General features: G+C 39.4%; 1 protein-coding gene across 1 annotated transcript in view; it reads right to left on the bottom strand.

The window, feature by feature from the left end:
- Positions 1-471: 471 nt before the first annotated feature.
- Positions 472-15,829, bottom strand: part of MIPEP (mitochondrial intermediate peptidase) — a 117,568-nt gene continuing 102,210 nt past the window's right edge. Inside the window, exon 19 of the mRNA XM_075592239.1 lies at positions 472-1,296. Coding sequence (XP_075448354.1) covers positions 1,199-1,296 — 98 coding nt within the window. The 3' untranslated portion in view covers positions 472-1,198. The remainder of the gene's footprint in view (positions 1,297-15,829) is intronic.

The following is a 15,829-nucleotide window of genomic DNA, read 5'->3' as shown; positions in this document are numbered from 1 at the left end:
CAGCAAATATGAAGAGGAGTCAAAATAAGAAGGGATGTCAGAAAAATTCAACACTGAGGCTGCTGCATTTACAACAGTTGACAGTCAGAATGCAAAGGGGATCACAAAACGCTGTTGTGGGGTATCACACTGCGATCCCGCTCTAGCAGCTATTCAAGTTAATGTCTGTCAACATGGGATTGCTGTGCGAGACCCCACATTGGCGCTTAAAGCAGCATTCCATCTACAAAAACAAAATTAAGATTTCCCAAGTCCAGAAAATGTCATGTGCGCCAATAGGATGTTGCGACGGATGCCATCACGGCTTCCTATGCACTCCCATGCCACAGCAGATGCATGCCTCCATATTGCTCACCCAGCTGGGCATGCTATGGCATCACCCATGGAGGAAAGCATCTCTGGTAGCACGGGGTCCCTGAAGCCGAAACGAAAACGCTTCCGATCTATAAGAAGAAAAAAAAAAAAAACCACAAGGATGAACTGATCCTTTAATTGAATCCCCAGCTTAGGAGCTTGAGGAGTTTCAACAATTCGGCTTACTCAGCATTTATCTTGAGCTAAAGCTTAGGATCCACCAGTTTATTTTGCAATATACTGTACAGAAGTTGTCTTTAGTCATAACCACGTAAATGTGACATATTTCCTCTGTCCTGTGTTAGTTACCACAGAATGTTTCTTCCAAGCGAGAAAAATATTTTATTAAAAATACATTTGACATTTGTTGGAAGTTTTTTTTTTTTTTTTTTAAATCTTCAAGAAATTACTGTACAGGAAGATATATAAAACAACATTTAACATCAACAAAAATACAAATGAGCAAAATTATGATCAATAACATTATTTCCTGACATCTAATAAATAACCTGATTCTAACAAAATTGGTCAGTGGCCCCATTTATGTAACGATTGCCATTTGAATGAAAAAGATATACATTCACATACACATTACAGGGAGCCTTAAAACCTATACAGTTTGTGTATGATTCTTGATATTTCAACAACAGTTCAAGGAAGGTAAAGAATTGATATTGTCTGCACTGATTCCAATCTGTATCAGTCATTGGAAAATATGTAATCTCTTCATAAACAAACGGTTTATTTTAAAACGGCATGAAATAAAGAACAGGCAGACTTTTTTTTGTGAGTATCAGAATATCTGGGATCAGACAATGCCATCCTGTTTGTAAGTAGCAGCCTGTTACTCTGAATCCATGAGAAAGGTTTCAAAATCTGGATCCAAATCTGAAACAAGGGCATCCACTAGGTCATCCACAGAGGGGCTCTTCTGAAGCATGTCTGGAGAAGAAAGAGTATCATTAGCACAACACACACATGTAAGAAAGCACAGCATGTATAAGTCAAACCTGCATCTTCCAGGACGTGGACAATAAAAGACAATACAAACTATGCAAAAGTATATTAAAAGTATGCAATTCATTTTTCCCATCTCATGTTATACTAGCCATTCCCTATATGTTCTCCTTAACCCATTCTCCCCTCAGCGGGGTCCACTATGCAGGTTAAATGTCTAACTACATGAGCAGGCTGGAAAAAAAACATGCTTTATTTTTATGGCTGGAATTGAATAAGCTGCCAAGCCAATAGGAACAGCAAAAAAAGCAAACCATGTTTTTTTTATTAACTGCATTATCTAAACAATCTTTATTATGGGCAACAAAGCTGTGATTTCAGCAACCCATTTACACTATGGATGCACATTGTGCTAGCATATAGATCATATAATAAACTAGTACACAAATTATAATGCAGGTGTAGGATTATTTTGATATTCAACAGCATTTCCTTAATAAAATAAACAGATCTGAAGAGCAGATGAGGATAACTGGCTTAAATAGCTGGGCCATTTTAAATACGTTTTAGGAATTTAATATCGTTGAAGTTTGGCAGTGGACTCCATTGTGCAATCAACATTTCAACAAAAGCCAATGCAATTTGTTCTACAATGTTATAGCAGTAAACTATAAATGGGCCACTTCAAAGAGACGCTCACAAAATGTATGCTTTGGAAATACCAGTGAAGTTAAATACAGTAAGCAATATTTGACCATCAAAACTCCCTTAATAGTTAGGGTTGTACTTTATTTCTCAAAAATATTCATAATAAAAGCATCTGTACCTTTGGGAACCTTTGGGAACCTCCCCCCCCACCCCCCCACTGGTAGAAAGCAGGGGGTTTCTGGAGATGAAGCGCATTATTTTCAGCTCTTGGGCTCCCCAAGATACTTACTTCTTAAGATGCTGTCAGTATCTGTTCAATGTACAGGTCCCACAGGCCAACAGGAAGCGATGAAATGGTGGCTTCCTATTGGCCCATGAGATGCAAGACTTTTAAACCGCCACATTGGATGCTGTGCCGAAACTGCTGCGATTTGTGCACAATCAAAAGCGATCTGTAGCGCTACTGCAGGGAGACATGGTCAGATGCGATTGGCTAAGAATTTGGGGCCTGTAATTGGTTTGATAGGGATGCACTGTGATTGGCCTTTCAAAATCACATGACACGGCTGTCGCTTAGGAAAAACAATTCCTCATGTCTCCTGAGGAGTTTGGAGCTTTGCAGTGCAGAGCTGTGCAGCTGTCACAATTGGTATGTGTGTTTACATTTGGTTTGATGTATTTGTTTTTTGGAGTTGCAGTGTCGCACTACGCGTAGCAGCAGGCGATGTTTGGTATAATCACGGCCTTAGAGGTAAGTATCTCGGGAAGCAGGGGTAGCGCAGGGGCTGGAATCGATGAGGTTCAGCTCCGGCTCTACAACTGCGTCCTACCTATTCCAAAAAAATTAAATATCCCAGGAGGCAACGATCAAGTCTTTAGTTAACACCTCTTTATAATTTTCTATGGGGCATTTGCTCTTATAATGTTGTAAGTGTATTTCAGGTATTGGTAGAATGGCCCATTGTTAATATCACTGCCTTTGAAAGCAGGTGAACCAGGTTCAAAAGTGTCGGCTCTTCTTAACACTGGGCAAGCTATTTATCTTACTGCGCTTCAGGCACTAAATTAGATTATATGCTTTCTGCATAAGCAATACATTATTACTTCTTTCAACTACTCCTAGATTTTGTCCTACAAAACCTTCAGAAATGCATCACCAGGAGATCTGATATTAAGAATGCCTTTGTGATTGAATCAGTTGGCAATCACACTGTCTATACTACAAAGTATACATATGCTATAGTAATTACACATCGTATAAGTATTAGTGCTATACAGCGCCATGTAGCAATGAATAACAACATGTGAAACATTGCTCCTACGGTTAAGAATAGCTCAGATTTTCCTGGGATTTGGTTTGCTTTGTTGCACTTAATGTAGACAATGCAAACAAACATACAACTGAAATGTCTTGGAACGTTACTAGTATGTATATCTAATCTGTGCCACGTAACTTAAGCATGTAGTGATGAATGTTTTCGGCTGTGTTACATGATGTTCGAAAATGTGTTTTTTCCTCCTTAGATGTCAAAGGATTTAGAAGTTATGTGCAAAGAAAACACTTAATAGAAGACTGCAATCTCTGGGGGTATCATTATTTTAGAATTCTTTCAGTACAAGGGCCCTATAATGGATTGCGCTTCAGGTCTCTTTATGCACCGAAAGCACTTATTTAATCCCCTTTGTTACAATTTATTGCAAACGTGCATGTTTTTACGCCATTTTGATATGTGCAAAAGTCCCTTAGTCATGTAGGTTAGAAATAATTTATTGTTCATACACAATGTAGTTACTGCCTGGGGATGCGATGTGAATTACATATGCAAAAAACATCTGTGAGACAATCACATTAAAATGACCTACTACCCTGGAGATGGTATTACCAAGCACAGCACTGTATGTGGAGCCAGCACTCACTGCACAGTACAAACTCTGGAGCTGCTTTGAAGTGGTTCTTTTAAAAATGTGCACACTTGCCAAAGTAAATATGACCTTGTTGTGGACTTTTTTTTTACCGACACACCTTGTGTACATCTTGCAAAATAAAATGCCTTCAACATTTCAGTTTCTTACTGAATAATTATAGGCAGCATTTATTAAAAATACAAAACTTCCCCTATATCCTTGAACAAACACAGTCGGAGCCATTTGGCTTTCGCAAGTACTTTTTCGTATGTGCCTGTGGCATTCGACAGTTGAATCAGCAGCGACTGAGAATAAAAAGGACCCCGGGCGATAATGAGCAGCTCGGGAGATGGTTTCTTGCTCTGCGCATTTAATTACACGTATGTACAGTAAATGCTCTATGCAAGTGTCAGCATGAAAAAACAATACATTGTTAAAATCAGCATAAAAAAAAAAAAATCTCCCTCTCCTACACAGACAAATCTAACTACGCAAATATTTCTGAGAAGAGTTAATTAAGTCTGGGATCCTTGGATTTGTCTGTTATGATTGATTGTTGACTTAAGAACATACTGTAGGTGAAATTACCTTTGGTCACATTCCACAGCAATGCGAGACCAAAGTAGCAGAATCCCTTTGGTGTTAATGGTGCATACCCTTTAAATCAACTGTTTAGATCAAACCCACCCTCCCCTGCTCCATACAGCATACACATTTCTATAAAAAACAAAAAACCTAGAGTTGCTTGATTAAAATAAATAATCAAGGTGACAATTAATGTGGGTATCACAAAATTTGTCAGCAGGAAATAATGGAGTGGATTTTCACAAAACATTAACTTGAATATTCAGGGGCTTACTTCCAAACACAAAAACTCAACACAAAGATAATTCAAGCAGGCGTTCGCCTGAAAGCACAAATCTCAGAGTATACTGGTACAGATGCAATAGATCTTTACTGTATCATGGTTCTTACAAACCTGCTCAGAAAAGGTTTTTGGAATAAATAACTAGAATTGGGAATCAAATACGTATGCATTAGTTATTCCAAAAACGTTTGTGACAGGGTCACAAAAATATTGATACATGCATACAATGTCCAACTTTTATGAACAAGAGGGCAAAAGTTTTATACTGTATGATGTAATGGAAAATAGATATAGACTCTATTTTTTTCCTCCTAAGGCCGCGGATATAGTAGGAGCGCACGCGACGGAGCGAGTGGCATCACGCGCATGCCACAGAGGACGATCCGTGGCCTTTGGGATGGGGACACGCAATGGGGAGGCGTGCCCTCATTGGCTGAACCCCACACGTGACCCGGCCGTTGCGCAATCAAATTGAAATGATTTGTCTCCTCTAAAATCGCGAGCGTTGTCGCGCATCAGCGAGCTCTATGGCCTTCCTCACTGAGGTATGGCCTTTTGTTCGTGTCGCGCGGACTATGGACGCAGCCTAAGATGTCAACGGAGAATTTATGTTTTAAGCAAATACTTAATACAAGACTGATTTCTGGTGTTATAACTATTTTATAATTCCTACAGTACAAAAACCCTGCATTCTGCACTGAAAGCACTATTCAATCCCTTTTGTTACAATTTATTGCAAACGTGCATGTTTTTACATCGTTTTGATACTCGTAAAAGTCCTTTAGTCACTTAGTTTAGAAATAATGTATTTTCATACATTATTATTGCCTGGGGGTGCCATGTGAATTACATATGCAAAAAAAAAACCCATCTGCGAGACACTAACATTAAAATCATCTGCTTCCCGGGAACTGGCACTATCAAGCATGGAAGAATTGAAAGAAAATACAAGTTTAGGATGAACTAATACAAAGTAGTGGTACCCCAACTTTATCGCAGTATCCCACTTCAAATGTGTAATCACCGAAGTTAGCTTCCACTTTAACCCAAGTGCACGGCACGAGTTCAGGAAACCAAAAGGATCAATGGAATTATTCCTTTTTTCACCAATTCCTATTGCTCTAGACTAGTGCCAACTCTATATTTAACAAATTGTCACATAGGAATAGGCACATAAGAATACACCCTGTACTCTTTACCAGCCATTGTAAACATCATGTAAATATATTATGAAGGCTATGTAACATTAAGATTTAATGCAAAATTAAATGGGGATTTACCTCGGCAATTAATGAATACAATGCAATCAATTACCCAAAAGTTGAATATCAGTACAATATAGACATGTTACATTTTCAGCGTTTGCAGGGGCCTGAACACCCGATTTGGTGACTAAACAGTTATCTTATTCTGTTGAGTAAAGGTAATGGAAATATATAAATATATATATATATATATAGTACCATACATATGTTATATATAGTTCTGATGTTAGATAAATGTATCTAAAATTACATTAGACTGATGGCCCTTGTACTCCTAAATCATGTCTCATCTGGCCCCTTTGGAGAAACAGTTGGAGACTCCTGCTGTGTGACCGTCTATTTGTCATTGTACTCAGATAAAACGAATGGGGGGAGGATCCAGGGAGGTTTTTCTAACTGTGCATACCTTTCCCCATAATGTACAGACTGGTCACAAATATAATTGCAATTCAATGAAGCAGCCACGGTTTGGTGAAATGTACAGGCAATTACATTGTTTCTTTTTGTGTATTGTGTAGACACATCATAAATGTGTTAGGACCTATTTAAAAGTCTTGTATTCTACTCTCGATTATCATTTTTGCTCATTTGAAGTGACTCCAAAATTGAACTAATAAAGCTGAGAAACAAAGGAGGTTTTTTTTGTTCTAATATAAAAGGCCTACAATGTTTTTTAATAACTTATTTTTAGGGTTCACCCACAACAAACATTTTCAAAGCCATTTTTTGCCAAAATAGAAAACTCCCAGATAATGTCCTAATAAAAATTATCAGCATAAAAAAATTAAAAAATATAGGAAATCTCAACAAAAATCTATATATTTTGGGGACGAGTACAGGGCACTCTTCCATCTGATGCCTATAGTGAGTAACAACAAATCTATGGTAGCAGAAGGGCACATAGCTAACACGCCTATTCTGCTAAAAGGGCATCATAATTATAACAAGGAGGAGAATCATGTGTGTATATATCTATTAATACATTGTAACATAAACCCACACGTAAAACCTCATCACAATTTCAAAATGCCCAATTCTCTTGAATCTACACTATTTCTAATTATCCAATGACTGCTCAGATTAAGGGATGCACTTGATCATGTTTCTAAAGCATATATTATGAGCTAAGAGTCATTACAGATGAGTCTCTCCCATCCCCAGGGCGATTGCAAGGCTCACCTTCTCTGCTTTGATGTTTTTGCCCTGGTGAAAGGAAACAATTTAATTTAATTACGTCACTGACAATAACTGTTCCTACCCCAGTTTCAGCAGTAGAGAGGAGGTGATTTATGTGTTTAAAAGCAATGCGTGCTAGAGATCGATTGGCAAAATGCTGAAAAACAACTTGTCAAGTACTGCTCCTCGCTATATGCTAAGCTGATAAGCTGCAGGACATTTCTGACAAGATGCCATACATTTCCCACAAACCAGTGCATGCTTATTCAATGACACAAGTTAGCAATCAGAAGTTCTGAAGATCACTAAATGCGGCAAGTGTGCTCTACAGGGAAAATGGCCAAATAGCGCTCTCTCCTACTAAACGGGTACACTGGGAATCGTTTGGTAATATCACTTCCCTGCTACATTTCAAGCAGCCGTTTGAGTGCTACCTGACTCACCCTGAAATGTAACATTCTGCACAATCTAAGGAGTATCCAAGCCTCTTGTGTTTTGTTAAGAAACAAATATTACTTGAACCATATTACTGCCAGGGTACCATGCCAAGCATTGCAGCAAAAGGGTAAAGAAACTTGAAAATGATATGTAGTGTTTAGAGCAGGGGTAGCCAAATCCAGTACTCAAGAGCTATCAACAGGTCATGTTTTCAGGATATCCCTGCTTCAGCACAGGTGAGTCAATCAGTGGCAAAACCTTACCACCTGTGCTGAAGCAGGGATATTCTGAAAACCTATTGGTAGCTCGAGGACTGGATTCGGCTACCCCTGGTTTAGAGGATATTAGTGATGGGCGCTGGGTTTATACACTTACCGGTTGAATTTTAATGCAGCAAATCCAGCTGTTTTTTTTTTACAGCACTGGAACCGCCGAAGATGAGCCGCATTACGGTTTAGCTCTGTGGTCCTTCCAGGTTGCAGAGATACTTACTAGTATAAAAACTCCCTGAAGGGAAATCATATGGCCTACAAGTCTCTATTACCACAGATCAATAGGAAGCCACAATGTCACAATGCTGTGGCTTCCTGGACGGACGTTTAAATGTCTAGGGAGAGAACACCAGGAAGTATCTCAGGAACAGGCAGGTCCCGGAGCTAAAAATAAAGCAGTTCCAGCTCCAGGTAAAATAAATAAATACAAGTTTATTCGGTGGGATTGCTGCTTTAAGACGCTTGCACTACACATACCGCCCTTCAACAATATCACGGTGTCTACATTTAGTTAAAATGCTAATTGTGTTTTTCTAACACTAGTCTTTGGTTTTTACCTAGCAATGAAAGCAGAGGATATGACCATTTCAGCCTGTAAAGGCAATGTTGCAGAACGCTAATTGATGTCACCGGAAACATGCAAGCTTTCAGGACAACTGGGATGCCTTCTTCAGGCTGTGATCGAAATCAAACAGCTGGTGAGAACAGGAGCCTGTGCTGTAAAACATGTGATGTGGCCCACTGATGCCATATCAGTTACAAGAATCAGTCTTACACTGGTCCTATCAATCATGTCCTGTGTCTCTTCTCTTTGTAGTGCACCATCCTTCTCAGGATGCAGTGATTTTATCTGTATTCACTAGAGAGCTTACAGACATGAGGGGCATTTATTTCAAAAGCTTTTTTTTTAAATCCGAAGAGGGGATCAAAGCAGAACATGATAACCTAGATAGACCAAAATACACAATTAAAAAATAATCTCCGTAACATATACATGCATAAACATAATAATCCTCATGCAGTCGCTCTCGCGAGATCCTCTGTGCGTCTCCAACAAGCCCAACTTATCTCGTGTCACTTCATCAAGGGCTACCTCCCAACCCCCTCTAAGCATCCTTTTCTGTCCCGCTGTTACCATGGTTACAATACAATTACTGCATTTAATAAAGTTGCACTGTTTTTTATTTTTAAAACAACCCCGTTTTCCCCCCATTATCTTACCAAGCAATGCTTCCACTGCAGCCAGGGATTCTGGGTAATGACATGTAGATTTTTTTACCTTTTTTATAGCATGTTCGTGTATAGCGCTACTAGTTTTACGTAGCGCTTTACAGAAATTTTGCAGGCACAGGTCCCTGCCCCGCGGAGTTTACAATCAATTTTTTGGTGCCTGAGGCACAGGGAGATAAAGTGACTTGCCCAAGGTCACAAGGAGCCAACACCGGGAATTGAACCAGTGCCAGTCAGTGTCTTTACTCACTGAGCCACTCCTTCCCCAAATCAGCACTTGCAGCATGTCACTTTTTACTCCATATCCATTTTAACATGGATCCCAACACGTTTAACATTACAGTATTGAACTTTTATTCTTGGGATTATTAATAGGATTCAATTTTATAGGTTCACAAAGAACTTTCCACCATGCACTCAATCTTGCATGTTTCTTTCTTTATTTTTTTTACACCAATTATAATCATTATTTTTTGAGAAATTGTGCACCTTTATAATGCTATGGTCTATATGCAAGTTTTGTAAAATAATAAATACCAATTATTTATTTATAAAATGTTTTACAAGGAAGTAATACAGTGAGTTACCTCTCGTTTTCAAGTTTGTCCTGGACATAGAGTTATGATGACAAATAATACATAGTTACAAATACAGTTACATAAATGAAAAGGGTACACATTATATACAATACATTGCATGCACTGTTCGAGAAGATGTATATTATAGGCATATGTAACAGTTACAGACCAGATTAAAATGTGAGACAGCCTTAGTTTTGAAAGAACTTAAACTGGTGGTGGATGCGAGAGTCTCCGGTAGGTTGTTCCAGTTTTGGGGTGCACGGTAAGAGAAGGAGGAGCGGCCGGATACTTTGTTGAGCCTTGGGACCATGAACAGTCTTTTGGAGTCAGATCTCAGATGATAGGTACTGCATGTGGTAGGGGCGACTAGCTTGTTCAGATAGATGGGTAGCTTGCCCAGAAAGTATATGAAGGCAAGACAGGAAAGATGAACTTTGCGCCTAGACTCGAGTGACGACCAATCTAGTTCTTTGAGCATTTCGTAGTGGTGTGTGTTGTAGTTGCATTGAAGAACGAAACGACAAATTGAATTGTAGAGGGTGTCAAATTTGCTAAGGTGGGTTTGGGGCGCCGAGCCATATACTATGTCTCCATAGTCTATAATTGGCATTAGCATCTGCTGTGCGATACGCTTTCTGACCAGCAGGCTTAGGGAGGATTTGTTCGTGTAAAGTACACCTAGTTTGGCATAGGTTTTGGATGTCAGGGTATCAATGTGCATTCCGAATATTAAGTTGGAGTCAAGCCATATGCCCAGGTATTGAAAACTAGTAACAGTAGTTAGGGTAGTGTTAGTGTTGGTTCTGATCTGGAGCTCCGTCACTGGAAGCTTAAAAAATGTAGTCTTGGTCCCAAATACCATTGTTACAGTCTTGTCAGTGTTTAAAAACAGTTTGTTTTGGAAAATCCAGTTTTCAAGTCTCAAAAAGTCAGACTGAAGTATGTGTTGAAGGTCGAAGAGGCTATGGCTGTGTGCATATAGGATTGTGTCATCTGCATACAGGTGTATTGAAGCTTCCTTGCAAGCTATGGGAAGATCATTGATGAACACTGAGAAGAGTAGGGGCCCCAGAACAGAGCCTTGTGGGACCCCGCAGGTGATATCCAAGGGGTTGGAGTAGAGCCTGAAATTGACACATGTTGGGATCTACCCGATAGGTAGGACTGAACCCAGTTTAAAGCATGCTGCCCTATTCTAGAGCTCTGGAGTTTAAGCAGGATACCATGATCAACAGTATCAAAAGCTTTTGCAAAATCTAGGAATATTGCACCAGTGAGTTGTCCCTGTTCCATTCCACACTGTATTTCATTGCAAACTTTTAGCAGGGTAGTTACGGTAGAGTGTTTGGGGCGAAAGCCAGATTGGAATTGGCAATTGCACTATGAGAGTGCACAGAAAAAGGATACCACGCAGTTTGCGGTTACCGTAGTAACTGCATGACATAAGCAAGATTAGAGAGGGGTGGGAAGTGACACGGAACGGCAAAAAACTGGTTGAGATTGGCAGACACACAAAGGAACAAGCGACAGCGACTGCGTGAGGACGTGTAGAGCGAGATTCTGCTCGTGTGGAGACACCGGCTGACTCCAGCCAGCCACACAGTTGCACCGTGCAGTTCTCCATACAGTAACGCAAGCTTTTGAGAGTGCACCTATTAACCTATTGAAACGAGTTCACCCTATGGGAGCTTTCTGAGCCTCTTGCCTTGTATTTACTCAAAATATCCTGCTTACATCTGTCATATAGACATCAGAATTATTTGAATGCAGTTTTAGCTGTGTGGCACTTCGTGAATATTACACTTTTCAAGTACATTGGTAATGGAGAGAAATACCACATTGTTGGCAATCATTGCCTTCCCCCATATACAGTAACTAGCATTGCAAATGTGTACATGTATCTACAATTAAAACAGAAGATCACATGTAAACCCCCTATTCCAGGGGTGGCTAACTCCAGTCCTCAAAGGCCACCAACAGACCTGGTATTAGGGATAACCCAGTTTCAGCATAGGTGGCTTGATCATTCAGACAGCCACCTGTGCTGAAGCAGGGATATCCTTAAAACATGGCCTGTTGGTGGCCCTTGAGAACTGGAGTTGGCTACTCTCTTACTATAGAAATTACTGCCTTCCAATGTCATCACATTTACATATTAATTTTAAAATATTTAAACTCACTTTGCGTTGTTTAACCCTTTGTGCTTGTTCTTCAACATAATTCTTAATCCATTTTTTGGGATTTATGAATTAGGCAAGCAATGATAACAGCTCTTTCTTCCAGAAAGATTTGACAGCAGTGTAATGATCTACTGGTTGAGCTTCAGAACGGGCTTCCGAACATGGCTGGTTTGTTTGGAAAACATATCCTTACGGCAAACGACAATTATGATTATGCTAACATGCATAAAATGGATTGCTGCTACCTGTCTGCAGCTACGCCAATATAAATAACTACCAGAACCATAGTTGTCACTTCAGCTTAAAGTTATACAAGATTTCCAAAAACAGATACAGTATGTGATCACAGGAGTTTTACTTATTATGAACACACTCTCTCGTCAAAGTACCATGCAGGATACAGAAACATAAAATGAACTTTTATAATAGAACACATAATACTGGAGATATTTTTAAGTCCAGGATCCCAGACCTACTGTACTATGATGAATTTCCCTGTCCCGAGAGGATACTACTTGAAAGAACTGTCAGTAAAGACATACTGTATGAAAAAGAATGAAACTAAAAATATTGTAGGATATAAAAAAAGGTATGTTTCTTATCAAAAAGCCCAAGCCCTCTAAAATGGCTTCATTGGTAATAAATACATTTATTCTATTTTTGACAATGTATTATTTATGACTACAGGTAGTCCTTGTTATCCAACGTTTCACTTTACCACAAATGGCATATCCAACGCTTTACAATGCAACCCTACGGGCCGTTTCTCGACGCCGGAATGCGTTATCCAACGCTCACCGCCACTGATTAACATGGGACTCACATTACAACGGTTTCACTATCCAACGCTACTTCCAGAACGGATTCTGTTGGATAACCGAGGACCGCCTGTAACAGTATTATTAATACTGCCCGCACCATCACAGCAACATTTTAATCACCTTCTTGATCTAGAGGGATATATGCTTGAAAAGTAAAACTTACAGCCCTGCCTACTGAAGCATGCGCTCATCTTCCAGAAAAGAAATAGAATAAAAGGGAACAATTAAAATAAAAAATAGTCCACACCTCCAAAGTAGCGACTTGTGAAAAAACTTAGTTTATTAAACATCTCTTTCAGACATCAGGAGACATTGAAACAGTGAGCAAAGTTTTGTATCGCCATGATCCTTTCTCAAGCTTTAATGGCGACTCTGTTGGAAGTCGCTCTATTATTGCGAAACACATAAGAATGCTCCCCCCACATAGTATACGTCAGATGTTTGATGTTATTTGAACAATTTCCATCAAAGCGTTTTCTACGTTGCAGTAAAAACTAATGGATAATTAAGAAACATCTCTCAGGAAATATACCTAAAATCATAGACAGATGATGGAAGCTCTTAAGGGACCTTATGCAATATGTTGTGAAACAGCCGGCTACAGTTTGAGGAGTTTAACTCCATTCAAATACAAACGACCAACATCTTCTCCAGCACAGGGAAAGCATGTTAACAGCATAATAAATGAGGGCACTTATCTCAAATGTTTTGCATACTGCGAGATCAATATAAATCGCACAGGTTATGCACACTAGAGATTTGTGATTCTCACACATGACCTCTATATCTTTGTAGCAACCTGAACGGAGCTGCCCCAGCTTTTTTATTTTTTATTTACCTGGATGGAAAGCAGAGGGTACCCGGAGATGAACTTTGTTAATTTTACGCTCTAGAGATCCCATTGGATCCTGAAGTGCTGGTACTTCTTTCATTTACACCCCCCACCAACATCGCGGCTTCCTATTGGCCGGCGATATGCGGGAGATTTAAACCTCCATTTTGTTTCCTCCTCTGGAGGAGACGGTACTGGAGCTACATTCAGCCGTCAGTATCCGAGTGAGCAGGGGGTCCCCGGAGCTGAAATAAGCACTTCCCATCCATGTAAAAAGGCACGAGGGGGAATTTAACAGGGGGAACTGCATTGTTAAAACATTTCTACAAAGCATTTGCTAATATAGGAGTTTTGCAAAGGTACGAATGAGCAAGGGATAAAATGTGACTGATCAAAGCTACAGTACCCTAGTCCAGTGGTTCCCAACCTTTTTTGTTGTTGTCAAGGAACCCTATAATTATATTGTGAAATTCTGTGGAACACAACCCTCTCTAATAGCGCATCTAAGATCAGATGCATTATACGGAACCCCAACCCTCTCTGATAGCACGCCTGAGATCAGATGCATTGTATGGAATCCCAACCTTCTCCGATAGCGAGTCTGAGATCAGATGCATTGTACGGAATCCCAACCTTCTCCGATAGAGCGCCTGAGATCAGATGCATTGTAAATTATTCTGTATTTTTTACACTTTTCAAATTACCTGAAAATATAAGGGAACCCTTTAGGAATGCCCGGGGAAGACAAGAACCACTGCGCTAATGTTTATGCCTTAATGTGGTTTTCAGCCTTGTGTCTTATTCAACAGCCACCTTCCATCACCCTAATATTCTCAGAAATGCTTTCCGGTGTACTATATCGGATGTATCCGATGAAGTATTTATAAGTAAACCCTGGCTTCTTTGCTACTCGCTTCGATACAATGATAGGTATATTGTAATCAAAGATTGTTGCCATGGAGCGGATGGATGTGTATTTCGGAACACACCATGGGAGCTCTGAAGTTTGAGCTACCTTACACGGCATTGAATAATGTTAGGACAGCCTAATACTTTAGCTCTGAATGTATGCAATCCAGAACTAAAATCCATAAGCAGCACACACAACTAACATTTTGAACAGCTTCTAAAGGTTCCATTTATTAACTAGGCTAAATAAATTAGCACTGCTATATTCTTCGGTTTTTATGCAAATTATTGGCATTACATTGATTCAGATAAAAATGCAGCTACTGTAAATATATTTTTTCCGCCTCAAGCAGCAGTTTCGCCCAAAACAAAAATGGCGTCATCAACTGCTAAATGTATTATTTATTTCAGCATACCCGGTTTTAATTTCAATAGTGTATGGACCACGACAACCTCTGTTTTAACGTGCGTGGCAGGCAGCAGCCATTCTAATTTCCCCCGAGAGGCAAATATACAGCAAAGAAAAATCCAGAACGCCGCTACTTACTTTCATATGCATTTGCTTATTACCACACTTTTCACAGTGGTAAAAAAAAAAGAAGAAGAAACATTTTATGTGTTACGATGAGCACAATGAATTTCTGCTTTATCTCCAGAGATCAAGGAATAAAAATTAAAAGTTACACAAGTATGACAGAGGCCTCTCTCTTAATAGAAGAGAAACAAAGGACGAGAAGTTTAAAAAAAAAAAAAAAAAAAACAGGGGATTTTTTTAAAAAATATTTGTGGCGATCCGTAGCACAAATTGCTGCTTTAACATCCTGGAACAAAGAATGGAAAAGAGAAGTTGTATATTTGTGCAATGTATAGGTCTTCGGAAGGATGCCCCATGCAGAGAAGACATTGTATGCTAAAGGTATATTTTTAAATTGAACAATGTTAACAATAGACCATGTGTTTATCTGTCAGTTTGTTAACATCCCTTATAAACGCGTATCAGAAAGTATGTGGGGACAATGCATCAGTTATGCATTCCTTAGGTATGGTGTCACCAATCAAAACAAAGTATGTTCTAAATGTTTCCTCTTATTCAAATTCCGAAAGTGCAATACCTTTGAAAGGTAATAACGTATCTAAAGTACGGTATTTAATAACAGGCAGAGAGGAACAAATGTCCACATACAGATGTAGCCAACTTCATTGCACCCGATTTACAATTCCATACAATGGACCCCTGAGATGGAAAAACGTACGCACGCACGAGAACGGGTGCAATAATAACGTTGGCTACATCTATATACTCTAGTATAGCTCGCAGACCATATACTCTGAACTCTTCGGTACTGTTAAAGAGGCACATTATACTAAAAACAGTATATGCTCTGACCAAATA

Source organism: Ascaphus truei, chromosome 3 (assembly GCF_040206685.1).
Source record: "Ascaphus truei isolate aAscTru1 chromosome 3, aAscTru1.hap1, whole genome shotgun sequence".
NCBI classification, from domain to species: domain Eukaryota; kingdom Metazoa; phylum Chordata; class Amphibia; order Anura; family Ascaphidae; genus Ascaphus; species Ascaphus truei.
This window is presented reverse-complemented; position numbering and strand designations above follow the sequence as displayed.